Source organism: Coregonus lavaretus (assembly GCF_964263955.1).
Source record: "Coregonus lavaretus genome assembly, chromosome: 39".
In the NCBI taxonomy this organism is placed as follows: Eukaryota; Metazoa; Chordata; class Actinopteri; order Salmoniformes; family Salmonidae; genus Coregonus; species Coregonus lavaretus.
The window spans coordinates 12,372,874-12,399,653 of NC_140026.1; the positions used below are offsets into that span (position 1 = coordinate 12,372,874).

General features: G+C 43.4%; 1 protein-coding gene and 1 pseudogene across 2 annotated transcripts in view; one reads left to right on the forward strand and one right to left on the reverse strand.

The window, feature by feature from the left end:
- The window catches only part of LOC311112714 (matrix metalloproteinase-14-like), a 19,017-nt pseudogene extending 4,209 nt beyond the window's left edge, over nucleotides 1–14,808 (reverse strand). Inside the window, exon 1 of the transcript XR_014615934.1 lies at nucleotides 14,698–14,808. The product of XR_014615934.1 is annotated as a matrix metalloproteinase-14-like (transcript). The remainder of the gene's footprint in view (nucleotides 1–14,697) is intronic.
- Nucleotides 14,809–18,460: 3,652 nt separating this feature from the next.
- LOC311112856 (low-density lipoprotein receptor-related protein 10-like) lies at nucleotides 18,461–26,265 on the forward strand. The gene is made up of 10 exons (XM_084155990.1): nucleotides 18,461–18,510; nucleotides 19,279–19,484; nucleotides 19,653–19,685; nucleotides 20,289–20,433; nucleotides 20,810–21,000; nucleotides 21,192–21,850; nucleotides 22,084–22,523; nucleotides 22,648–22,842; nucleotides 23,039–23,168; nucleotides 24,017–26,265. Exons 2-10 carry the CDS (start codon nucleotides 19,436–19,438, stop codon nucleotides 24,647–24,649), a joined length of 2,475 nt encoding a protein of 824 aa, XP_084012116.1. The 5' UTR covers nucleotides 18,461–18,510; nucleotides 19,279–19,435; the 3' UTR covers nucleotides 24,650–26,265.
- Nucleotides 26,266–26,780: the final 515 nt, after the last annotated feature.

Sequence of the window (26,780 nt, forward strand, 5' to 3'; positions counted from 1 at the left end):
GTGTGGGTGGGTCAGTGACAAGATGAGTATATACGAGACAAGTGGGTGGGGTGAGAGACAATATGACTATATACGTGTGTGTGTGTGTGTGTGTCAAAGGAGACTGTTGAGGCTCAAAATAATGTCTGGAACAGAGCTAATGGAATGGCATCAAACACCTGGAAACCATGTGTCTGATGTATTTAATACCATTCCACTAATTCCGTTACAACGAGCCCATCCTCCCCAATTAAGGTGCCACCAACCTCATGTAGTGTGTGTGTGTGTGTGTGTGTGTGTGTGTGTGTGTGTGTGTGTGTGTGTGTGTGTGTGTGTGCTGCACAGACAGTCAGCCAGTGAGTGTCATCATCTTTACCACAAATTCAGTCAGTGGAATTACAGAGAATTCTTCTGTCATCCCAGAAAACCCCAACTCTCTCTCTCTCTCTCTCTCTCTCTCTCTCTCTCTCCCTCCCTCCATCTCCTTTTCTCTTAAAACCCCCAACCCTGTCTGTCTACGCAATAGTAGTCATTTTATAGTTAGTTTGGTGAATATAGTCATTCTTCCTCTTTCTTACAATGTCTCTATCTCATGTCGTTTAGTGGAGAGGTCTTTTTTTCATATCAACAGCAATTGAAATGAGGGAGAAAAAGAGAGGAGTGTATGTGAGAAACAGGAAACGTCTGGCTTGTACCTGGCCAGAGATATGACCACACACAGCCACAGCAGGCAGAGAGGGACAAGAAACCAGGTTCAGTTGTGGGCTGCACAGTGAGGTAAACTCTCTCACTCCAGTCATGTCAATGCCTGCCCCTTCTTTCAGCAATGACCTATGTGATATGGTGTGTATGCACAGTATCATAACCCTTCTGGTTTTCCTCCATCTTTCTTATCCTGCCGCACATTTCTTCACCCCCCCATCCCCCAACTTCTCGCCATCTCTCTCTCTCTCTCTCTCTCTCTCTCTCTCCTTGTCTATCTCTCTCTCTCTCTCTCTCTCTCCTTGTCTCTATCTGACTGCTCCTAGTGTGTGCTGTGGCTCCACTGTGGTGACGCGTCTGACTCTGTGAAACCACTCTCAGCTCCGTCAGGATGAAAAGTTTCCCCCACACTGAGAAGACTCTGCTCTCTCTCTCCTTCTCTCTCCGTCTATATCTCTCCCCTTTTCTTGCTCTCTCTCTCTCCTCTCTCCCTCTCTCCTCTCTCTTTCTCTCTCTCCCCATTCACCCCCCCACCCCTCTATGCTCTCTCCTCTCTCTCGCTGCTATTCCCCCTGACAACGCCAGCTATCCCAACATGCACCTCTTCTGTGGAACTCCCAGCAGGCACTCACAGTCAAAGGTTCTATTTAGTAGGAATTCGACGTTGCTTATTGTTGGCCTTGGGGGTAACTACAAACCCATGTGTGTGGTCATAGTCTAGGGTCCATGTGAATGCATTTTTTGTAAATATACGCAAGCCCATATAAGCTAGGCATTTTTGCAGTGATTCATGTATTCTAAGGAAATGCATTTCAACAGAGACAGGCAGTGTGACGTGTGTATATCAGCAAAATTGAGTAGAATGATGACATATATGGCAGATAGATCCTGTCCAATATGTCGGTCATGAACTAAAACCAGCAGGAAGTTCCAGGAACAGCAGATGTGACTAATAATGTCGTATAAACGTATGAAATGACGGTGACATCAGGTGCAACTAACGGTCGGACACTCATGAGAGACTGCTAAGACACCCTGAGGATAAAGTGGTCGGATAATATGCTAGTACCTAGGCATTACTGTTTGATAATAGTCATAGAAATAATAACAGATTTATAACACTGTGACTGGCAACAACATATTCAATTGAAAGGTTGTGTTGACAGAAAGATGGGTCAGTTGGGTTTATACACAGATTTAAACATGCATGACATGCACTTAGTGGTGTACTAATGTAGGGGTTTCTCAAACCGCTCAGGCAAACTGGCGACCCAGGGACCCCCATCATATGTTAGCAAAAAAAAAATGAATATCTTGTCTTATCATCAGGTGAATGATAATGGAAAGTAGAAGTCATCCAATTTTTTCACCTCCCCAGTTCTTTGGAAGAGGAAGTATAAACTCTAATATATATACAGTGAGGGAAAAAAAGTATTTGATCCCCTGCTGATTTTGTACGTTTGCCCACTGACAAAGACATGATCGGTCTATAATTTTAATGGTAGGTTTATTTGAACAGTGAGAGACAGAATAACAACAACAAAAATCCAGAAAAACGCATGTCAAAAATGTTATAAATTGATTTGCATTTTAATGAGGGAAATAAGTATTTGACCCCTCTGCAAAACATGACTTAGTACTTGGTGGCAAAACCCTTGTTGGCAATCACAGAGGTCAGACATTTCTTGTAGTTGGCCACCAGGTTTGCACACATCTCAGGAGGGATTTTGTTCCACTCCTCTTTGCAGATCTTCTCCAAGTCATTAAGGTTTCGAGGCTGACGTTTGGCAACTCGAACCTTCAGCTCCCTCCACAGATTTTCTATGGGATTAAGGTCTGGAGACTGGCTAGGCCACTCCAGGACCTTAATGTGCTTCTTCTTGAGCCACTCCTTTGTTGCCTTGGCCGTGTGTTTTGGGTCATTGTCATGCTGGAATACCCATCCACGACCCATTTTCAATGCCCTGGCTGAGGGAAGGAGGTTCTCACCCAAGATTTGACGGTACATGGCCCCGTCCATCGTCCCTTTGATGCGGTGAAGTTGTCCTGTCCCCTTAGCAGAAAAACACCCCCAAAGCATAATGTTTCCACCTCCATGTTTGACGGTGGGGATGAATTTCTTGGGGTCATAGGCAGCATTCCTCCTCCTCCAAACACGGCGAGTTGAGTTGATGCCAAAGAGCTCGATTTTGGTCTCATCTGACCACAACACTTTCACCCAGTTCTCCTTTGAATCATTCAAGATGTTCATTGGCAAACTTCAGACGGGCCTGTATATGTGCTTTCTTGAGCAGGGGGACCTTGCGGGTGCTGCAGGATTTCAGTCCTTCACGGCGTAGTGTGTTACCAATTGTTTTCTTGGTGACTACGGTCCCAGCTGCCTTGAGATCATTGACAAGATCCTCCCGTGTAGTTCTGGGCTGACTCCTCACCGTTCTCATGATCATTGCAACTCCACGAGGTGAGATCTTGCATGGAGCCCCAGGTCGAGGGAGATTGACAGTTATTTTGTGTTTCTTCCATTTGCGAATAATCGCACCAACTGTTGTCACCTTCTCACCAAGCTGCTTGGCGATGGTCTTGTAGCCCATTCCAATCTTGTCCCTGACATCCTTGGAGAGCTCTTCGGTCTTAGCCATGGTGGGGTGTTTGGAATCTGATTGATTGATTGCTTCTGTGGACAGGTGTCTTTTATACAGGTAATAAACTGAGATTAGGAGCACTCCCTTTAAGAGTGTGCTCATAATCTCAGCTCGTTACCTGTATAAATGACACCTGGGAGCCAGAAATCTTTCTGATTGAGAGGGGGTCAAATAATTATTTCCCTCATTAAAATGCAAATCAATTCATAACATTTTTGACATGCGTTTTTCTGGATTTTTTTGTTGTTATTCTGTCTCTCACTGTTCAAATAAACCTACCATTAAAATTATAGACTGATAATTTATTTGTCAGTAGGCAAACGTACAAAATCAGCAGGGGATCAAATACTTTTTTCCCTCACTGTAAGAATAGCCTATAAACTAGAAAGGTACTGTATCTTAGCGGCGGAGAGAACATTTTGCTGTTGTAAAGGAAGATTTCTGCAATTCTAAAACAATTTCCATTGAGCTGAGAGAATATTTTGCAGATTTAAAGCCAATTTCCTGCAATTATATGCATTTTGCCATGGTTAATGCTGTGTTCCTCTGCTCAAACATTATAATAAAATCAATGGGCATATGCCCTGAATTTTTTTACATTTTTGATTCTCCCTGACTGGGAGAATATTTCTCAAAGATGATGTTATTTATAATATTATATAATATGCCATTTAGCATTATTTAAAAATGTATATAGTTCAATATCGTTTCTGCAAGCTTTCTATCTGGTTTTGGTCGTTTAAATGTACACTGAAACAGTTTTTCCATCTCGAACATTACCAGATGGCCCGCCTAAGAATTTTCCATACAGAAAAAACCCTGTCATTAGCTCCAATGACTGTAATTTCCTCTATATTAAAGGGATAGTTTGAGATTTTGTCAATGAAGCCATTTATCTACTTCCCCAGAGTTGGATGAACAGGAACAGCTAGCATGTTAACTGTTCCTGTAGACTAGTTAGGTAGTTAGCATTGGCTCGTGAAACGACCTCTAACTTACTTCATACTGGACACAGAGACATAAAAATTGTATCCACAATAGTATTCTGTTGTAGCTAGCGATTTTCATAAAAATACAATATTTTTCACATAAAAACATGTTTTCAAAAAAATAAAAATAACAAATATCACGGACCCCCTGCAGTACTCCAGTTTGAAAACCTCTGTACTCATTTGTTTATATAAGCTGCATACCAACCTATACAATAATATATTTAGCAACTCTGCCAAGTGTTAAGGTATTGGATATACTGCAGATATTTGGGTTTCAAGCAACCTGCTAAAAGAGAAGCAGTCTTCAGCCCTCTCAGTCCACACGTCTTTTATAGTGGATCTGGCTTTCTTTAGGCAGAGGAATTATTGGTATCTTCCTCCTGTCCCTCGTTTTTAATCACTGAGGCTGAGAGTGGAAGAGTGAATAAAAAGGAAAGAAAGAAATGTTAAATAAAATGTTAAAAGGGATTGACGTATGGAATGACAAAGTAGATGGTAGAAAAGAAGGGGACAGAAGTATTAAAGCTGAATTTAAAATTGAGGGAGACAGAGTAGAGACTGAGTCAGTTGTTCCCCTCGGACGGTGCCAACGGAAAAAAACAGAGACCAGAGTTTGGTCATAAGCGAGTTTGGAGTCTGAGACAAACATTAGCCTCTTAGCGTGGCGTCCCACATCTCTCATCCACTTACACCGACACAGGAGATACATGCTAATGCTAACTAAAGTACTGTTGCAGTATATATAGGCTTAACACAATGCAGAACACATGCATGCTATGTTAAAGGAGTGTTCATTTATAATATGATAATACACTTGGCTACTCTAACCCCTTCAAGTATTCTGAGCAAGCCAAGCCAACACTGGGTACTAGCGTGCATGTGGCTCCAATCTGCACAATAACACCCAACCCAACAAAGATGTTCTATACCTATTATTGAAGACATTATGAGTTCAATTTGTGAGCCTCAAATGTCCTAACTTGGGTTCATACATGTAATTAATAATCTGGGCCACGAAGGCTAAATGCTAATATGTCTACTGTTCTACAAATAATGAGCGGTTCTAGCAATTCTACGTCATTTAGATGACAGAAGACATTAGCTAAATCTTTTTTAATACCACACAAATGACCGAAATGGGTGGCTACTCTCACTGACAAACTGAGATCAATCTGGTCTTGAATTCAAACAAACAATAGCCCAGGCCAATGAAGCGACTCACATATTGTACAATATTAGGAGGAAATATATATACAGTATATATATATATATATATATATATATATATATATATCATAGGCTACAGTAGGCTACTAAATAGAATTTCTAGTGGTACACTGACTCACTTAATGATGAAGATGAAGCCTAATCACGGTGATGGCCGATGCGCTCGTCTTGGCAATATCCTATCTCAAGATGAGCTACTTTGAAAAACAGTGCTGCTGTTAGCTAACAATTGCGAGTTGTTGAGAAAAAAATGTTTATATTGGTTCTACAGACAGATTAGTCTTATTTTTTCAGCAGTAGGCATTTGCTTTTCAAACTGTACGTTTTTCCCGCTAATGTATTTTGAAATCTGCAAACCGACAGCCGCAACCAACCATAGAAATATAATCCATAGATGGTAGTTCCCATTCAAGTCAGGACTGGCATCCATTGCTAGTGTACCCATGAGTTTAACAGTCAAATTACCAGGGTAAGATGTTACAATACCCTTCTATGGATTATTTTTCTATGGCCACAACGCAACAAGCTGTATGTTTGGCGCGCATGCTGGCCAAACTGCGGCCTTCAAGACTGTAGGCATATCGGCAACTGCCAAAATAAAGGAAACACTTCAGTAAACGGGGATACAAAGTATATGTTATGGTGTGGGGGTGTATTTACCTGGCATGGTTTAGGTCCACTTGTAGAATCTATGCCAAGGCGCATTGAAGCTGTTCTGGCAGCTCGTGGTGGCCCAACAACACCCTTTTAAGACGCTTTATGTTTGTGTTTCCTTTATTTTGGCAGACACATATAGGTGCTTGTGATAAAAACTTAATCCACAGCTATTTTTTAAATAAATTATTTATCCTCTGTGGCTAAATGATTCTCTTAGTTGTATTTTCAACATTGAGAGTGGGCTCCTGTGGTTGGATAAAAAAATATAATAACAAAGAAAATTACGTAATATATATATACACTACCAGTCAAAAGTTATAGAACACCTACTCATTCAAGGGTTTTTCTTTATTTTTACTATTTTCTACATTGTAGAATAATAGTGAAGACATCAAAACTATGAAATAACACATGGAATCATGTAATAACCAAAAAAGTGTTAAAACAAATCAAAATATATTTGATATTTGATATTCATCAAATAGCCATTGCCTTGATGACAGCTTTGTACACTCTTGGCATTCTCTCAACCAGCTTCATGAGGTAGTCACCTGGAATGCATTTCAATTAACAGGTGTGCCTTCTTAAAAGTTAATTTGTGGAATTTATTTCAGTCTTAATGCGTTTGAGCCAATCAGTTGTGTTGTGACAGAAGGTAGATACAGAAGATAGCCCTATTTGGTAAAAGACCAAGTCCATATTATGGCAAAGACAGCTCAAATAAGCAAAGAGAAACGACAGTCCATTATTACTCTAAGACATGAAGGTCAGTCAATACGGAACATTTCAAGAACTTTGAACGTTTCTTCAAGTGCAGTTGCAAAAACCATCAAGCACTATGATGAAACTGACTCTCATGAGGACTGCCACAGGAATGGAAGACCCAGAGTTACCTCTGCTGCAGAGGATAAGTTCATTCGAGTTACCAGCCTCAGAAATTGCAGCCCAAATAAATGCTTCACAGAGTTCAAGTAACAGACACATCTCAACATCAACTGTTCAGAGGGGACTGTGTGAGTCAGGCCTTCATGGTCGAATTGCTGCAAAAAACCCACTACTAAAGGACACCAATAATAAGAAGAGACCTGCTTGGGCCAAGAAACACGAGCAATGGACATTTGACCGGTGGAAATATGTCCTTTGGTCTGGAGTCCAAATTGGAAAATGTTTGGTTGAAACCGCTGTGTCTTTGTGAGACGCAGTGTGGGTGAACGGATGATCTCTGCATGTGTAGTTCCCACCATAAAGCATGGAGGAGGAGGAGTTATGGTGTGGGGGTGCTTTGCTGGTGACGCTGTCTGTGATTTATTTAGAATTCAGGGCACACTTAACCAGCATTGCTACCACAGCATTCTGCAGCGATACCCCATCCCATCTGGTTTGGGCTTAGTGGGACTATCATTTGTTTTTCAACAGGACAATGATCCAACACACCTCTAGGCTGTGTAAGGGCTATTTTACCAAGAAGGACAGTGATGGAGTGCTGCATCAGATGACCTGGCCTCCATAATCCCCCGACCTCAACCCAATTGCGATGGCTTGGGATGAGTCGGACGGCAGAGGGAAGGAAAAGCAGCCGACAAGTGCTCAGCATATGTGGGAACTCCTTCAAGACTGTTGGAAAAGCATTCCAGGTGAAGCTGGTTGAGAGAATGCCAAGAGTGTGCAAAGCTGTCATCAAGGCAAATGGCTATTTGAAGAATCTCAAATATAAAATATATTTTGATTTGTTTTAACACTTTTTTGGTTACTACATGATTCCATATGTGTTATTTCATAGTGTTGATGTCTTCACTATTATTCTACAATGTAAAAAATAGTAATAATAAAGAAAAACCCTGGAATGAGTAGGTGTGTCCAAACTTTTGACTAGTACTGTATATTTATTTTTCCTCTTGGCAAAAAATCCCTTAACCATGCCCAGCCCGACTCACACAATTGACAAGTCACATGTATTTATTATACAGTTTATTTTTTATTTTTTATTAATCAGTTACCCAATCAAGGCAGGCCCCCCCAGTTACCCACGTGGGCTCCTTAAATCAAATGTATTTATAAAGCCCTTTTTACATATGCAGATGTCACAAAGTGCTTTCCTCCCCCATCTGACGATCAGCAGAGCGGCAGCAGCAGGCTGTCTACGCTCATTGAGAGCGGGCTCCTGAGTCCTCCTGTGGTTGGTGGTTGCAGTAAAAAAAAATACAAAACATATACTACATATATAATATATACTACATATATTTCCTTTATTATTATTATTTTTTAAAAGAAAAAAAATACTATTATAGATATATATTTTTTTGCTTCCTCTTGGGCCCCCCACAGGGCCTGGGCCCAGGGGCTTCAGCCCAGGTAAGCCCCTGCATTAAGCCGGCCCTGGGTTCTAGGATGGAACCTGCAGTGATAGTACTTGAGTGGAATGGCTAAACACACCATCTCTCCATAGACATTCATCGGGTTGGTATGTTTGCCATGTGGCAGATCAGATTAACTGAATATTGTCCTCCCTGAACATTTTTAAGTGACAGCGAGCACTTGTATGAGCAGCATGCACCAGCACTTCACCAAAGGTTTCCAACAGCGTGCTGCAACTGTACAAAAACAACCAAGACTCCTCAGGACCCAGTGGGAGAGCCCAAGGCCAACCATAGAAATAGAATGACTAGAACAGACATTCCCATTCAAGTTAATGTTCTGTGATGGGTGAACTGGATGTAGACTTTTTGAATGTACACATACTGTCTAATTGCTGTGGTCTGAGAATATATTTCCGTTCTAGTATTTATATTTCCATGGGCCCAACCCATATGGGATTTGACCTGTCATGACCTCCTCCCTCCCTGTGATCCTAAGACATGCTAGTCACCTTGCCTCCAGATGTCTGCTATTATCATGTTTGAAGAGAACTTCAAGGACTTTCAGATTCAGACAGATATGTTGTGAAGATCTGTGGAACGGATCGTTTTCATTCCTTTCCACTTCCTTTGGCTAAGATAAAGTCCAACCAGCAATTTTATAAAAGTGAGACAGGGTGTTTTTTGTGAATAAACACAAATATAACTAAATAAAGGAAACCTCTATTGGGTTTATAGTATGTGCATAAAGACAAAATGATTCACAAAGTGAAGTTAGGCCTATATTTTGTGACATGTAGCTCTTCTTGTTCCATTTCAAGCCTGATCTTATGATAGCCCTATGACTGTGAATATTTGCTCATCCAGTCTCCTCACAGCTTCAAGTTAAATCGTAGGCTTAGCCTCCCTGGCCTATCAAGTTGGATCTGTTATAAAAAATAAAAATTTGGGGGGGGGGGGACTCTAAATAATGCTATTTGAACCTTTCTCCTATTTGTTTAAAATGCAATTTGTACTGCTAGCTACAGTGGTAAATATTAAAATAAAAGATTATTCAAAATTAAACGAACACTCCCACCTCTGTGTCATTAAAATAAAATTCCCCATGTGGCTGCACTTGTCGTCCCGGGACAGTCACGTATCTCAGCCCCTTTTCAGGTGTCCCAACTTTTCTTTCGACATAATGGTCCTTTTGTCAGCAAGACGCATCAATTACTTTAGGCTGCAAGATGGCAATCACCAAATGTCATTACACTTTTTGGTGTTTTGTAACAGATGTCTTTTTTTATTCATCAAATGACGCGAGTGCACAGTGCACTGTTTGGATGGTGGAATTATATCTTCTTTATGGCATTGCTTGAGATTTGGGGTTGGGGAATCTGATCGTGTGGTTAGGGGCATCTTCTGCCTACTCCCATTGGAGCATGGGAAAATTTGATGGGCCTTCAGGAGACATTATGGGTAGGATTTGGGATGGGTTAACTGATCCTAGATCTTTCATGGACCCAGCACCAACATTTGCAGTCTTATTGTGACACTGTGTATGTTTTATTACTGTCTCAGTGCTGTGTTTGCAGTTGTTACAATATTATCACAATGTTATAGATCATAGATGTTGTATTGTGTCCCCCAGCCATTTCTGACTGACAGTGCAATGATTGACCATGTCTGGCTGACACAATGGTACCTGATTCCCTAAAAGTAATGCACTTTAGAATAGGGTGCCATTTCGGACATCCATCATGTCTGGCTGACTAAGACAGCAGCTGTTTGTGGTTACTGAGTCAGAACCTGAGTTCCTCCAAGCATCCTGTCTTTCTTAATAAGAACGACCTTTATATGTAGACCAGGCCTGCATTGAGGAAGACTGGAGCACCATTGGATACCGTTGACTTGGCCATTGGCTATTGCAGTCATGGCAGATAATGGTTATTCTTGATGGGTTGGGTTGTATCCAAAAGTACGCTGGGATGGATAGAGAGATCTGGAATTCCTGAGGAGGACAGGCTAGAGGCGTCATGACATGCACCTAATGATTTTGAAGGGACACTATGACACAATATAGCGGGACAAAATATAGTGTTTATGTTAGTAGTGTCACATCAGTTACAATGGGACCTGTTGCTCCAGACAGTACCTTCATGTTCAGTTTGCATAAAACAGAGAACAGCTTCCTCTCCAGTCTCTACCACAACTCAGTACAGATTAAAACCATTACCCTAACCCCCCTCCCACACACACACACACACACAAAAAATCCCCAGTTTCTTATAATAAAGAAACCGACTTGAGTTTTCACAACTCTGTACTCCCCCAACCCTCCTCACCCCTCCTCTTTTAAACCACAAAATAAGTCATGATATTTTTCTGACTATTATTTGCAGTTACATCTCTTTTTCTGCTTCTACTGAAATGACTACATGACCTCTCACCCTTTGATGCTACTGCTAAAATATACTTTATTAGTCCACGTGAGATGGAAATGTTTCTTCTGATGGGGGGGGGTAAGTTCCTTCCTCAAGGGACCCTCAGTAGGTGGCACCTAATATTGATGCCAGCAACCATCTGGTTACGAGCTCAATCCGTGCCACATCCCCCGGTCAGCACTTGGATTAGAACCGACAACCCTCCGGTTGCTCGCAGGCTCTCTAACCTCGAGGCTACCGCTGTCACCTTTCAATTTGTATTTTATTTTTTACTACCATCAATTGAGAAGAGATCAACCATCATGAAAAACAAATAAAGAAAATAGTGCCAATTATACAGACTAGCACAGAAACAAGAGACCACACTAGGCCTATTACACACACTGTAGTTGGTAGACTCACACCCCTTCTCCTATAAACCTTAACCAAATTATCTTTAAAAGTATCTTATTATACTTGTTAAATAGTTTTAATAGTGTTTCTGAGTGTCTGCTTATCGCCAAAATGACTTACCTCTGCTTTTACTTCGTTTTCCGTTGATACAACTCCAAAGAATAGTCCGCACACCAGCGTCAGGAGCTGGATCACCTTTTCGAGCTGGGGCAACATTCCTCTATATGTGCGAGTAGGCAAAAAATAGGAGATATAGAGCCTCACAACGGGACTGCTTCTACTGGCTTTCCACGTTTTTATCAATTATTATCCTTAGTAATTACCTTTAAAAACAAAAACAATATTGCACTTTAACCTGTTCTCATGGATACTTTCTTGCCACACTTCAAGTTCTGCACAACAAATCTTTTGTGGTACGAAAAATCATAACTAAATGTAAAAAAACAAAAGCATCCTACAAATCTATCCAAAAACTAAAGTCTAGATGTTGGGTGAAAAAATCGTTGCAATCTCAGTGCTTCATAGTTCCTCACTCCTTTGTCTCCACAAGATATTTTCTTTCTTTCTCACTGTCTGACTATATTGACATCGCTCTCTGACGTGTGGACGAGGTTGGTCAATGCGCTCTATGGAGGGTGATAACTGCCAGAATTAAGCCTAGTGAAGCTACTGATACCTCTCACCAAGTCACCTAATGTCTTCCAAGTGCCATTAAATACCCCTATGAATTAACATGGACTGTCAATGGAGACACGTTTTTTTCTAAGGCATCAAACTGCCGACGCGTTCACATCACGTGACACGTACACGTCATGTAGACCTATTGTTCACGTCGTGCCATGTAGAGGTAGTGTTCACGTTGTGTAAAGTGGCACTGAAACTTAATGTGTCAGTTTGCTTGTAAATTCATATGTGGGGTGATAACTGCCAGAATTAAGCCGCGTGAAGCTACTGATACCTCTCACCAAGTCACCTAAGGTCTTCCTAGCGCCATAAAATACCGCCATGAATTAACATGGACTGTCAATGGAGACAAGTTTTTTTCTAAGGTGTCAAACTGCCAAGGTGTTCACGTCATGTGGCACTGACTTCACTTGTCAGTTTGCTTGTAAGTACAAATTAGGCTAATTGTATTCCTATTAATTTGCATAGGCTAACCATTGCGATTAATGTTATTTACAATCTTCTGCTTTTTATGAATAAACAGGCATCGGGGTAAAACATTATATCATTTCGATGCCCCCCCCCCCCCCCATTAATAAAATTAAATCAAACTTTATTTGTCACATGCGCCAAATACAACAGGTGTAGACCTTACCGTGAAATGCTTACTTACAAGCCCTTAACTAACAATGCAGTTCAAGAAAGAGTTAAGAAAATATTTACCAAATAAACTAAAGTAAAAAATTATAAAAAGTAACACAATAAAATAACATTGACGAGGCTATATACAGGGGGTACCGGTACCGAGTCAATGTGCGGGGGTACAGGTTAGTCGAGGTAATTTGTACATGTAGGTAGGGGTAAAGTAACTATACATAGATAATAGACAGTGGGTAGCAGCAGGGGGGGGGGGCTCAATATAAATAGTCCGGGTGGCCATTTGATTAATTGTTCAGCAGTCTTATGGCTTGGGGGTAGAAGCTGTTAAGGAGCCTTTTGGTCCTAGACTTGGCGCTCCGGTACCGCTTGCCGTGCGGTAGCAGAGAGAACAGTCTATGACTTGGATGGCTGGAATCTTTGGCAAATTTTAGGGCCTTCCTCTGACACCGCCTAGTATATAGGTTCTGGATGGCAGGAAGCTTGGCCTCAGTGATGTACTGAGCCATACGCAGTACCCTCTGTAGAGCCTTCTGGTCAGATGCTGAGCAGTTGCCATACCAGGCGGTGATGCAACCGGTCAGAATGCTCTCAATGGTGCAGCTGTAGAACCTTTTGAGGATCTGGGGACCCATGCCAAATCTTTTCAGTCTCCTGAGGGGGAAAAGGTGTTGTCGTGCCCTCTTCACGACTGTCTTGGTGTGTTTGGACCATGATAGTTTGTTGGTGATGTGGACACCAAGGAACTTGAAACTCTCGACCCGCTCCACTACATCCCTGTTGATGTTAATGGGGGCGTGTTCAGCCCGCCTTTTCCTGTAGTCCATGATCAGCTCCTTTGTCTTGCTCACATTGAGGGAGAGGTTGTTGTCCTGGCACCACACTGCCAGGTCTCTGACCTCCTCCCTATAGGCTGTCTCATCATGGTCGGTGGTCAGGCCTACCACTGTTGTGTCGTCAGCAAACTTAATGATGGTGTTGGAGTCGTGTTTGGCCTCGCAGTCGTAGGTGAACAGGGAGTACAGGAGGGGACTAAGCACGCACCCCTGAGGGGCCCCACTGTTGAGAATCAGCGTGGCAGATGTGTTGTTACCTACCCTTTCCACCTGGGGCGGCCCGTCAGGAAGTCCAGGATCCAGTTGCAGAGGGATGTGTTTAGTCCCAGGGTCCTTAGCTTAGTGATGAGCTTTTTGGGCACTATGGTGTTGAACGCTGAGCTGTAGTCCATGAACAGCATTCTCACATAGGTGTTCCTTTTCTCCAGGTAGGAAAGGGCAGTGTGGAGTGCGATTGAGATTGCGTCATCAGTGGATCTGTTGGGGCGGTATGCGAATTGGAGTGGGTCTAGGGTAGGACTGCCCAACCCTGTCCCTGGAGAGCTACCATCCTGTACGTTTTTGCTCCAACCCTAATCTAGCACACCTGATTCTAATAATTAGCAGGTTGATAAGATGAATCAGGTTAGTAACACCTGGGGTTGGAGCGAAAACCTACAGGAGGGTAGCTCTCCAGGAACAGGGATGGGCAATCCTGGTCTAGGGTATCCGGGATGATCAGGTATGTAGAAATACAGTTATTGAATGATTTAATTTAAATGTTTGATTAGACCTGCAATAATGTTAATGGCATACAGAAAGGAAAGGATACCTGTCAAAAAAATGTATGTCAGTGGGGTTGATGAGGTAGGTAAGGGATGGTCCCTGGAAAAGATGAGAGAGATGAGTTGTGAGAGAAACTCGAGGGTGGTGTCATGACCACTGGAGTCATACACCTTAACAGTACCTACCTGGAAGCGGCGGTTACTTAATGTGACCCAGTGGTTAGCCTTGAGATTGACTATTTGGAGAAACTCCTGGGCCAGTGTTGGTACTGCTGACAGCATGGCGATGCCACCCACCACGAGGAGGCAAACGCAAATAGTTATAATCTGAGATTTTTATATTCACCTTAACGGATGGTGACCCCAGCTAGAAGTGAAAGAGCAGCAAGGTTTCCTTGGTCTCGCCTTCCTTTCGTCATTCTTCCAAGCCAAGTCATTCGCCCGGATATCGAAGCACTTGGTCCCCTTGAGTCTCCTCAAGTGGCTCTCCTTCTGTTTCTCCTGCGCCTTGTCCATGTTGTCTCACCTTGATTGATAATAGAAATACATGCAATTATATTTCATATTATTACAAATACATCTCTTAAATATCTCTTGGAGGGCCAGAAAATAAATGAACAGCGGACAATCATTTTTACCTGGTCAAAAACCTCCACATCCTTCTCAGCCCATGCCTGAAGGTGGTCCTCGAAGGCGTTCTGATCTGGTTCGACAACTTCCACCACATCAGGTGGAGTTTCAGTGATCTAAAAGTACGTTACACAAAAATAGCAATACACAAACACTAAGTAAATAACACATTTTTTATACTACAGTATATGCAATAATTTTATATAGAATTGCATTGTTTACCTCAATAAACAGCTGCGGCTCCCGTCCCAGGCGATAGGGTGAGTACTCGGGAGGCCTGGACGCTGCTGTTGTGTGCAAAGATAATTACCTTCAGGTTGTCCTCCTACCATTCCTGGTACCCGTCAAGGGATTTGCCACCATACGTCTACACATTCACATTATATATAATGTTAGTTTTCAGTAGTAGTCATTCTCCAAGATTAAAGAAACCACCAACACTTCACGATCTCACTAACGCACTCCATTGACGTCACAGCTCTCCCTAGCGGCAGTAATCATATACATACATTACATGTAAATACCTGGGAGGCCTAGAAAATGATACAAGGTAGGGCTCCATAAAATAACAAACAAAATAAAACATAAAAAATATGACCATACGAACGAAAGCCTATTGAGAGTAAATATTAGTTCATCATAGGAGAGCTGTAGCTCCGCCCACTGGTGATGTAGAGCAGAGCATGCTGGGCGATCTCTGAGGAGAAGGAAGTAACTAGAGAAAGTACACAAGCCGTGATAAGTACCAGCCATCTCCTGTGATTACCTTTAGTTAGCATTCTTTGTTTTAGCCAAGGCCAGTGTGCGTCCTTCAGAAATAACCACACAAACTCTGTATCTAGTCTCCTAATAATTGCATAACGGTGCAAGTTAGACACGTTATCTTTTGTTTGCATGTGAGCATGTCATTTTTTGGTCCTGTCAATGTTGAGTGATCACACATGCCTCAGCACACATAGGTTACTTTGCCTGCTTGCAAATGTGTGCTAAAAGTGGGGATGTTTCATAGTTTTTCTGATTATCTTAACTCCCTTAACTTTTTTTAAAACAGAAAACCACATAACCACCATTGCAATATAGGCCTACACTCAGATTAAAAAGTCCCCATAGGAGAACCCTTTTTGGTTCCAGGTAGAACCCCTTCTGTGTTTAGGTAGAACCAAAAATACTTCTACCTGGAACCTAAAAGGGTTCTCCTTTGGTGACAGCCAAAAAACTCTGTTGGAACCTCTTTCTCAAAGAGTGTACTCAACAAGTTTAGCCTGTTAAGTTTACACCATTTCATTCTGTACTCAAATATCTGCCTGGTATTCAAGATAACACGCAACATAGCACCACCACCTTTGAAGGTTTTTCTCAACCTCTGCTCAGACTTAAATAGCAGTGTTCCAAGAACCTCGACCAGGGGTGACTGTAGTATCCTCAAACTGACAAAAAGGAGACAAGAGGGCACCCCACACTCATTTTAGATCCCAAGGGGTCTTTATTTTCATACTGTATGCTCTCACTCTCATCACTATCTCCTTTGCCATCTTCTCATGTCTTTTCTTGGAACTCCACCCATACACACACACTACTGTAGCATCTTGTTTACATTTCTCACATTTTAGGCATCCAGCTTTGGCCTTGGATGGATCATGTTGCAATGAGATGGGCACAGAGGTATGTATGTACAGTCCTTTTCAGTGTGGCGGCAAATTAGTTGAACAGGAGAAGAGGATGTGGTTGCTTGTGGAGGGAGAGCAGTGTGGGTGGTGGGTAGAACAGCTAGTGTCGCTGATTGGTTGCTCTGGCCCATTACTTCTTGACTAAAAGAAAGATAGATTTCGAAATTAGTTTGACAATGCCACAGTTCAACAGCTGAAAAGCCTTCATTAACATACTCCCAGAGATAGCAAGACATTCCGTATTCACTGGATGAAGTAGCCTACCATCCCCATTTACAATTTAATTAATCAATTAAATAAATAATACTAGCATATACAGTTACATTATTGTAGAATAGGCTACTCCTGTATCCACACTATATTAGGATACCGTTATGATTTCATCGTTTCCTTCTTCAGTGAAAAGTAGTTATGCATCTCCCATTCAATTCAGTTCGAGTGTGAATGTGTAGGCCTAGTGACAGTGGAAAAAGAAACCCATAGCTCCATCACATTATGGCATGTAGGGGTAGTGTATTACAATGTAAAATATGTATATATCCTATAGCACCACGTGTGTATGTTTTCATTTACAATTTAATTAATCCATTAAATAAATAATACTAGCACATCAAATTACGTTATTATTGTACACAAGCCTACTCCCCTATCGACACAGTAAATATATTGCCTACGTGTTTTCGACAATACATTATCAACAAAAAGTAATTATTTTCAAATAAACCAAATGTACCTTATCAACACAGTAGGCCTAAATATTTCCTAATGATATCACAACTTAAATATAGCCTACTTAAATATAGCCTACTTACTCCTCAATCAGATCAAGGACATCTTGATAATACTTTTTCTAATTCTGGGGCAGACTCTCGAAAATCCACAAGCCAGTAGGCTACACTATAGCTCAAGGCGGCGACTTCGGAATGTGGGCTTGCAAGGGAAAAACGGTAGGTTTTTAACATTTATGGTTGAGATTTAATTAATATAAATATAAACTTAGGACTTCCATTAACACGCAGGCGTCACGCAGACGTTAGTAAGGCGTTGGTATGATGACATGTTACTTACACGCAGGCGTCACGCAGACATTAGTAAGGCGTTGGTATCATGTCATGTCAGTCAGATGTTCAATTGTAGGGGACAGCCACAAGGTGCTACGGTTGCCTAGGCTTAATTCTGGCGCATATTACCCCCCATAGCTCTCAGCCGAGAGAGAGAGAGGAAGTTCCTCCCTCTTCCAGATGTGACGCCTATTTCAGTGAGGTAAAGGAACAGCTGTAGACGCTGCGGCTGTATAAATATGAACATTCGTTAACATAATAAATGAAAACAACAGCCCAGGATAATGTAAACTGTCAAAAAGAACTACAAGAAGTTAGGCAGACAATTCACTATTCGTTTAATTTAAATCCCCTTTGTCTCAGTCCCTTGCCAAAATGCATAAAAAATAAATTCAGCATGTTTCCTTGCTGATTATATTAATGCAAATAATGTTACATTGTATCAGATGCAAGGCCGTCTGCTATAATAAAATACCCCTAAGATTTGAGGGATGATCTCATTAACCTACTCTATTCTGACACCTGGTGGTAAAACATGATACCGTTAATTCACACCATTAACACCTTAGCAACGAAATTGTGAATAGAGGGACCAAGTAACAAACAATGATGGTTAAATATACATCAGAGAAAATACTCGTAACAATGATTTGATTGTTTGGATTTTGGGGCGCTGCTGTGACAGCCCAAGCCTCTCGCCCCACCCCCTCTCTCGCCTGGACAGCCGCTAGTGACAAATGCCGTAAGGAATAATAGCGCCATCTGCCGTCAGCTGGGCTACCCACTCTCATGTCATTCAACTAAAACAATACGGAAGTTGCACAGAACTCTGCCTGTCAACAAGAAAGACGACAGAAAGGGTAAGGTTGCTAATTTAGTTGTTACAGGTATTTATATACAACATTTATCGCCGTTTGTAATGTATATGTTCACCAGAGTGTTTGTAGGTATTTTTGAATGCTTTTTAACGCGTGGCACGTTCAGAAAAACGTGACAAGGAAGAGGTAAAGTAGTTAAGCCAGCATTAGCATTAGCATGCTAGCCACAACACAGACAAGGCGAGAGAGCGAAGCAGCTGCTGCTGCACCCTTCCTCTTCAAGGAAGTTTGCGGGGGCGAGGATTCAGAAGGCCTCGATAAGTCTGCTGTGAATTATTTCAGCTAATCTGGTTAATAGAAAATAACTTTATTGAAAACCTCAAGCATTTTTGTGGTTAGGATAAGGATTGGCTTGCTGGTAAGTCCTCGCTACAACATAACGTCATTAGCTAGCGAGGCAGGACATTGCTGTGTATGTGTTCTCGAAACAAATAGATCGGCATAACCTCAACCTTAAACACAATGCTTAGTTACCTAAGCTGAACTACCTTAAATTTCCTTGCTGTCATATCTAAAGGCTAAAGCAAGTGCATTTCTATATGTTGTCTGTAAATAATTCCCTCCTGCTCCTGTAACAATGTAGCCTGGTCCCAGATCTATTTGTGTTGTCTTGACAACTCTTATGGTAATTTTTCGGGGGTGTGTGACAATGACCATAGGAGTTGACAAGACATCACAAACAGATCTGGGACCAGGCTAGTCAAAAATAACCCTTTATGTTGAATAGGTTTTATCTGTTTAATTTCTTAGATTGTCTTCCTGAAAGACACATCAGCGACGATGGGGTCATTCTGCAAGGAGGACTGAGGGATCTGACCTAGATGTTTTTCTATTCTACTTTTCTTTCTCTTCAACTTTTCTTTCTCTTTCATGAGTACCTGTATTTCAGAGGAGCACTATCATCAGAATGACTGTCTCTTTCAACCTTTGTGTCCTCAACATTTTGTTTGTAACTGGTGAGTTTTATTATGAATGTGTCTGTCTGTGAAGATGTCAAGACAGCATGGTACAACTATTACAAACATCGTCTCCACTGTCATCTGCACCATATGCAAATACCAGTCAGATCTTTAGTAATGCCCTGTTCAGACATGTATAACTCAGTTTTTCCTGTGGATTCACAGCCTACAGCAGCCTGGAGCTGGCCTCCAGTACTGGTAAGATAATTAACCCCCCCATTACAAATGCCTCTATACATTTTATCAAAGGGACCTGTCTGTCTCACACCAGTCTCATACTACTTCATAGATATGTCTGATCAATATAAGTAGGTGTGGGAGTCTAAACTGTAATTGTAACAATCAGTTGTGGCACATCCGGTTCAGGCACATTTTTGTGACGCTCAAATATTGAAATGCGTTTTGTCTTGTTGATACTGCTGGGATTCCTCTAGACAGTGCATATACCAATGTTATGAGTTGACTAAATCAAGGTTATGAAGAGAAAATCCTGCTAATATTCTGTTACAGTTGACTCCTGTTAAGTGCACTTCGAATAAGTGCAAACTCTGTTGAAGTGCACCACAGCTCCATTCTTTTTAGCTGTGCCTGATGGGGTTTTGGTTTAGTGTACATGTTGTGGTTTAGTGCACGGTGTCTCAACAGTTTTAGTAGGGCACACCATAGCAAAACGTTTTGAAACGGAAAACTAAAATGTTTATTGGTCAAGTTTAGGTAGCACCTCCCTATTTCACTCCTGTTTTCTCCCTAATGAACACAAACTAGGAGTCTAAAATATTGCACTGTCCTTCTCTCTTCCAGCTCATTGTGGACGATCTCCCCAAGTCCTGGAAGCCCCGAGGGGAGAGATCAGAAGCTCCGCCCACCACAGCTGGTCTTACCGCCCACGGCCGTTCAACTGTAGTTGGATTATCAAGGCACACGTAGGAGAGCCCGTTATCCTCAGGTAATGTCTGCCCACTCACTGTCTTATCCCCCCAGGGGCTTATTCAGTGGGGTCAGGGTGCAACGTTTGTCCCTAAACTACCTCCAGTCTTCAGCCCTCTTGGCACTTGGTTAGATCTGAAGGGATTGGGTAGGTGTTAGAAATAGGATGGAGATTCCACCCAGACTCTCAGTATACAAGGTGATGCTACTAATATGTTGTTTAATTATACTTATCCAATACCTTCAGATTGACATGAAGTTCCTGGGGGGCAGGGGTTGTGTCTGGACTGGACCTCAGAAACGTCACATCATGTGAAGAACATGGCTTCATAGTCAAATCATTTAGTTTTTGATCGTTTGCTTGTTTGTATCTCTTTTTCCCATCGTTCTTTTAGTTTCTCCCAGTTTTCTACACGCTGTAAGAAGGAATGGGTCTCGGTGACATCATCAACTGGCAAGCCCATTACCTTTTGTGGTTCCGACCTGCCAAAGCCCATGGAGTTGATGGGAGGAAACATTACAGTGACGCACCACTTCCTGCCACACTTATTCCCCGTCTCTGCGTTCTGCCTGGGCTACGTTAGAGGTATGGTGGCAGGATTTTATATCACTTGTTAATCACGAGAAAGAACATAGTAAAGTAGTTTTAACCATATTTGAGGAGAATAATTACAATATAGCTAAAAGGAATATAAACTCTACTCCCTCTCCCACCATTCCCCCCTGTTTATCTCCCGTTCCCTCTTGATCTCTCCCCACTCCCCTCTCTCTCTCTAGACTCTGGTGAATGTCCGGTGGTGGACTTTGAGTGTTTGGGTGGGCGCTGCCTGCCCCTGTCCTGGCGCTGTAACGGCCGGACGGAGTGTCTGGGTGAAGGGATGGGGCTGGGAACAGACGAGCAGGACTGTGACGGAGAGATCGAGATCCTGAACCTGGATCCTGAACACGACAAAGTAGTGGCGACCACCACCACACCAGAGTCCTACATAGAGAGAGAGGGGGAGACAGGAAGAGAGAAGAACGGGGGGAGGAACAGCGGAGGGAGGGATTGGGAAACAGCACCGGTCGAGGTGGAGAAAGAGGAGAAAGAAGTAGAGGATATGGACTACACCAAGGAAAAGGAGCCAGATAATCCTATAGAGGACTACTGGGAGTTCCAGCCTCGTCAATTCCCCAGCCCCCAGCCACACAGAGCCCACCCCAGCCCCGGTGTGACCCGGGCCCCCATCGAGTGGCCCTGTGGCGGCCTCCTCCAGACCTTCTATGGGACGTTCGCCCCTCCTTCAATCAAGGGCCCCCCTTTGTTCTGTGTGTGGACCCTGGACCCCCAGGACTCCAGGCCTCTGAAGCTGGACCTGCAGCTGCTGGAGCTGGGGCCTGGAGACACGGTCACCATCACCAACAGACAGCAGGGCACCGGGGAACTCATCAAAACTGTAAGTGTTAGTGGATCTGCTAGGAGTTTGAACTGGACAGTATTGTGACAGATGACAAATTCCAGAGGTAGAAGTTGGTTTTATCCACAGATCTAGGATCAGACTACACTACTCCCAATCCTAGGGGAATTAAAAATATATGACCCTGTATCAGTCTGTTAGGGGCAACTTCTATCATTTACCCAAGTTCATTTACTCAATCTAATCACCCTGTCCCTTTTCCTCCCTGACAGATCACCAGCGAGTCCAGTTACAAGGCCATCCAGGTCGAGTCCCGGACCGGCCTTCTCTCCCTGACCTATCACACGCTCCCTGGCTCAGAGGGGCTGGGCTTCAACGCCACCTACCGTGTCGGGGGCTACTGCCCCCCCTGGGAGGGTAAATGTGGGGGTGACGCGGGGGGCTGCTACACCCAGGAACAGAAGTGTGACGGGCGCTGGGACTGTCCTGAGACGGGGCGTGACGAGGCGGGATGCAGGGGGTGTCCCAGGGACCAGTTTGCCTGCGGAGGGGTGGGGCAGCGGGCGGTGCTGGCGGGTCATAACTTCATAGGGCGTCCGGTGTGCTTCCCTGCCAAGGAGAGGTGTAACTACCAGCTGTACTGTGCTGATGGGAGTGACGAAAAAGACTGTACCATATGTCAACCTGGGACCTTCCACTGCGACAGCAACAGGTAGGGAATAGGGGTGTGTGTGTGGAGGCATTACTGTATGATACTTTGGTTTGATATGTGTGTGTTTTGGTATTTGGGTGTGTGTGAGAAATCACCACCCTGACTGTGTGTGTGTCTGCCCCAGGTGTGTGTTTGAGAGCTGGAGTTGTGATGGCCAGGTGGACTGTAAGGACGGGACAGACGAGCTGAACTGCACCATGACTCTGCCTCGAAAGGTCATCACCGCGGCAACCGTGGGCAGCCTGGTCTGTGGGCTGCTTCTGGTCATCGCTATGGGCTGCACCTGCAAGCTCTACTCACTGCGGACCCGAGAATACAGGTACCCCTTATTCACCTCACACCTCAGGTTTACGCATGTTGATGCTTCATCAAAATACACAACAAAAATCACAACAAATTATCTTGATCTGTGTCCAGAATACAAAGAATGATATCTGTCCAAACCAACATTTATTGTGTTGGACCGGACCCCCATATATGTATTGAAACGTTTCTGCCTTGTTTCTCTCCTGCAGTATGTTTGCTCCAATCAGCCGACAGGAGGCGGAGCTAATCCAGCAGCAGGCACCGCCCTCCTATGGTCAACTGATCGCCCAGGGCATCATCCCTCCAGTGGAGGACTTCCCCACAGAGAACCCCAACGAGGTGAGAGCACAGGTCTAGAATCAGCTAACCCTCTCCCAATCCTCACCCTAACCATTAATGGGGAAAAATGCTCCTTCATAATATGAATAGCCGGTGCATATTCAAATTGGATTTGTATTGGATTTAGAAATGAAATTACTTCACTCCATTGGTTGCTTTACAAGGGCATCCCGTTAACCTACAGTAGATTGGAAGGTATTACTCCTCTGGCTCTTCATTAGACTTGTATCTCTTACTTACCAGAAGCATTTCTGCTGTTGTCTCAGAAGGTTCAGTCGGACCCTCCTGAATGACTCCATTATCATCGGGCTGTAGTATGGCAGGAGCAGGAGGAGGGTGGTCTCATAGGTTTTAGTTACACCGGGGCCCGTAGGAGTGCTGATCTAGGATCAGTCTAGCCTTTTAGATCATAATGAATGGTATTATACGGCCAGGGGGGACCTGATCCTAGAGCTGTGTGACAGCAACAGCAGGAGCGTGGTCTGATAGATTGAGTTAGACCAGACAACACAATGGAGCCCCTCACTAAGCCCTAGTCTGATTAGCTGCTGTAGACAGCTGAGGGAGGGTAAGACAATATGCTCTCTGTGTTCAGTGGTGTAGCTTTGTTTAATGGTCCCCTCAAAGCCAGGAGTGATCTAATTCAAATCAGAAACTCATGATAATTTCATGATAGTAAGTACTTTTATTAGTATAGCACTCTTTAAATACAACTGAAATGTCAAGGTATTCATCTTTTTTTCTTGTGCTCTGTCTTCTTTCTCTCTCTCTCTCTCTCTCTCTCTCTCTCTCTCTCTCTCTCTCTCTCTCTCTCTCTCTCTCTCTCTCTCTCTCTCTCTCTCTCTCAGTCTTCCTCTCTTTCTCTGAGAGGTTTTCTCCAGCTTCTCAGACAGGATACTTCTAACTCTCCACGTCGCCGACGCCATCCCCGATTCGTCCGCCGGGCTGTCCGTCGCATGCGGAGATGGGGCCTAATCCCCAGACCCGCCTCCAGGCCCTCCCAGCCATCCAGCTCTGCCCCCCAGCAGACAGAGGCCCCATCCACTGGTGTGGATCCCAGTCAATCAACTCCTGCCACCACCTCATTGGCTGTGGAAGCCGTCAATCTGCCATTGCCACAGAAACTAGGCTTGCTCCCACAGACAGTGCAGTACCAGCCACCACCACCTCCCCCCTTCCTTCCTCCACCCTCTCTACTCCCTCCACCCCTTGTCTCTACCCCAGCCTCCCCACAGAGCCCACCCGTGGCTGTCCCCCCCACCCCCAGCAGCCCCTCCCTAGCCTCTCTCTTCCTCTCTCTGGGGCGCAGTATCTCTCGCTTCCGCTCCTCCCCTTCCTCCTCCTCCCCCACCAACTCACTGCCCCTCTCCACATCCCCCTCTTTCTCTTCCTCCTCTTCGGAGGACGAGGTGCTGCTTATCCCCCTCTCTGAGGACACAACCTCAGAGGACGACGTGCCCCTGCTTACACTTGACCCCTGACCTTATCCAAACCCCACCAACACCCCTTCCCTAAATTATGACTCAAGCACAGGAGCACTGCAAGGCGCTCTCTCTCTCTCTCTCTCTCTCTCTCTCTCTCTCTCTCTCTCTCTCTCTCTCTCTCTCTCTCTCTCTCTGTCTCTCTCTCTCGGTGCTGGTCTGGTGCCTTGGAATTGCATTGGGTTGGATGGTTTTAACTGACTAAAGGAATCTAGTATTCAATGCTTTTTATGTTATTGAGTGTGGGACCTCCTAGAGAAAGTGTGTATGTGTGTGTAGTAGTGTATTGGATGTGCACTTATCCAGATATAGTCTGAAAGAGGTGAACTTTGCACAGAAAATCTCCCCCCCCGACCCTCATGATCTAATTTAGCAATAAGGCCCGAGGGGGTGTGGTATATGACCAATATACCACGGCTAAGTGCTGTTCTTACGCAGGACGCAACGCAGAGTACCTGGATACAGCCCTTAGCCATGGTATATTGGCCATATACCACAAACCCCCAAGGTGCCTTTTGCTATTATAAACTGGTTACCAATGTTTATTTTACAGCAGTAAAAATAAATGTTTTGTCATACCCATGATATACCATGGCTTTCAGCCAATCAGCATTCAGGGCTCGAACCACCCAGTTTATAATATATAATTTACTGTCAAATGAATGATTTGTTTTAACACATGAAAGAGTTCATGTCTTTATGTGACAGCATGTGTGTGAATGCATCATGGGAGTTTTAGTATTGTGAGGGTGAGTATATGGGGGGCAGTGTAAGGATATGGTAAATGTCCTGTGTAGACGCTGTCCCATGTATAGTTCTCAAACTATTAGACATGATATCCCCCATTTGAAGTGCCTTTTCAGAAGCTTGCTACAGATGATGAATTTGAATGATGCCGACCTACATATTGTACATACTGTCCCAAATATGTAGACTAAAAGGAACATCCACCTTCTCACACACAGACTGCGTTTATATTGCTTTTATAATGGATAAATTGCATGTCAATTCTGCAAGATGGCAATAATTTTTGGGGACTCCTGGTTAGTGTACGTATGGCATAGCTGACGTGTAGTTTGTGTATGCACTTGCAAGTGTGATGTATGAATGTTTATAATGTAGTTCTCTAGTAGACAAATTGTGTCTCGGCTCACAAGACAAGACAATCTCTCTTGGTGCCTGAGGTTGGGTTAGACCTGTGCAGTGCACAACCGCACACAGAAAGACGAGGCCCCCCAGGGGCCACAGTCACAACAACCCTGACTTAAATTCTCACCCCTTTGTGAATCCAATCCACTCTACCACGCTTTGACACAATGAACATATAGCAAATGAAGATACTTTTTAGTGTGCCATTTTTACATCATATCATTTTTTAGTTTTTCGCTTTTATTCTCCAGAAATGTACTTACAAATTTTTTTGGGTAAATTGTTGTTCTGTTTACCTGGGTTGTACTGAATGTATTCAATTAAACATAGTGGTTGGAGGAGGATGATATGTTTAAAACTTGCAATGTAATGATAAGGTTGGAGAGAGTGATTTTACTAGGGTCTATTTCACTGTACATAGCAAAGATGTGGACAAATCCACAGAGATTAAACAATTTGCACTTTTACTTGGACTCTAGCCTTTATTGAGAGAGAGCGAGAGAGAGTGAGAGAGAGCGTGAGAGAGCGAGAGAGAACGTGAGAGAGCGTGAGAGAGCGAGAGAGAGAGAGAGAGAGAGAGAGCTCCTTTGTTCTCGGTCTTCTGGGAATGTATCAAAGACACGTCACATCAGTCTCTCCAGAAGATCCCCGGATTGCCATGACAATTAAAGTGGATTAAATACCTGGGTGTCAAAGGAAGAGGAGGGATAGACAGGTGCAGTGGAATGGTTGGGACTTTTGAAGAACTAGAAGAGGGTGAAGGGATGCAATTTACTGATAAAGATGTTGAAATGTAGAACATTGAGCTCTCGGTTTTCGACGGCATCGGCGCGAGGCTGAGGCAACTGTGCATTAGTGACCAAGTGGACTGTGAAAATGCAGTAGTTGCCCGGAGATATGGATGTCTCTCCAAAATCAATGAATGACTCCATTATCATCAGGCTTTAGTATGGCGCCAGCATACACTACTACATAAATACTA

Bases quoted from the DNA above. Each gene is read 5' to 3' on its own strand.
- LOC311112856 (XM_084155990.1), top strand. From the start codon at position 19,436: ATGACTGTCTCTTTCAACCTTTGTGTCCTCAACATTTTGTTTGTAACT. The intron at 19,686-20,288 runs GTAAGATAATTA...TCTCTCTTCCAG, and splicing joins GGAGCTGGCCTCCAGTACTG to CTCATTGTGGACGATCTCCC. The intron at 21,001-21,191 runs GTATGGTGGCAG...CTCTCTCTCTAG, and splicing joins CTGCCTGGGCTACGTTAGAG to ACTCTGGTGAATGTCCGGTG.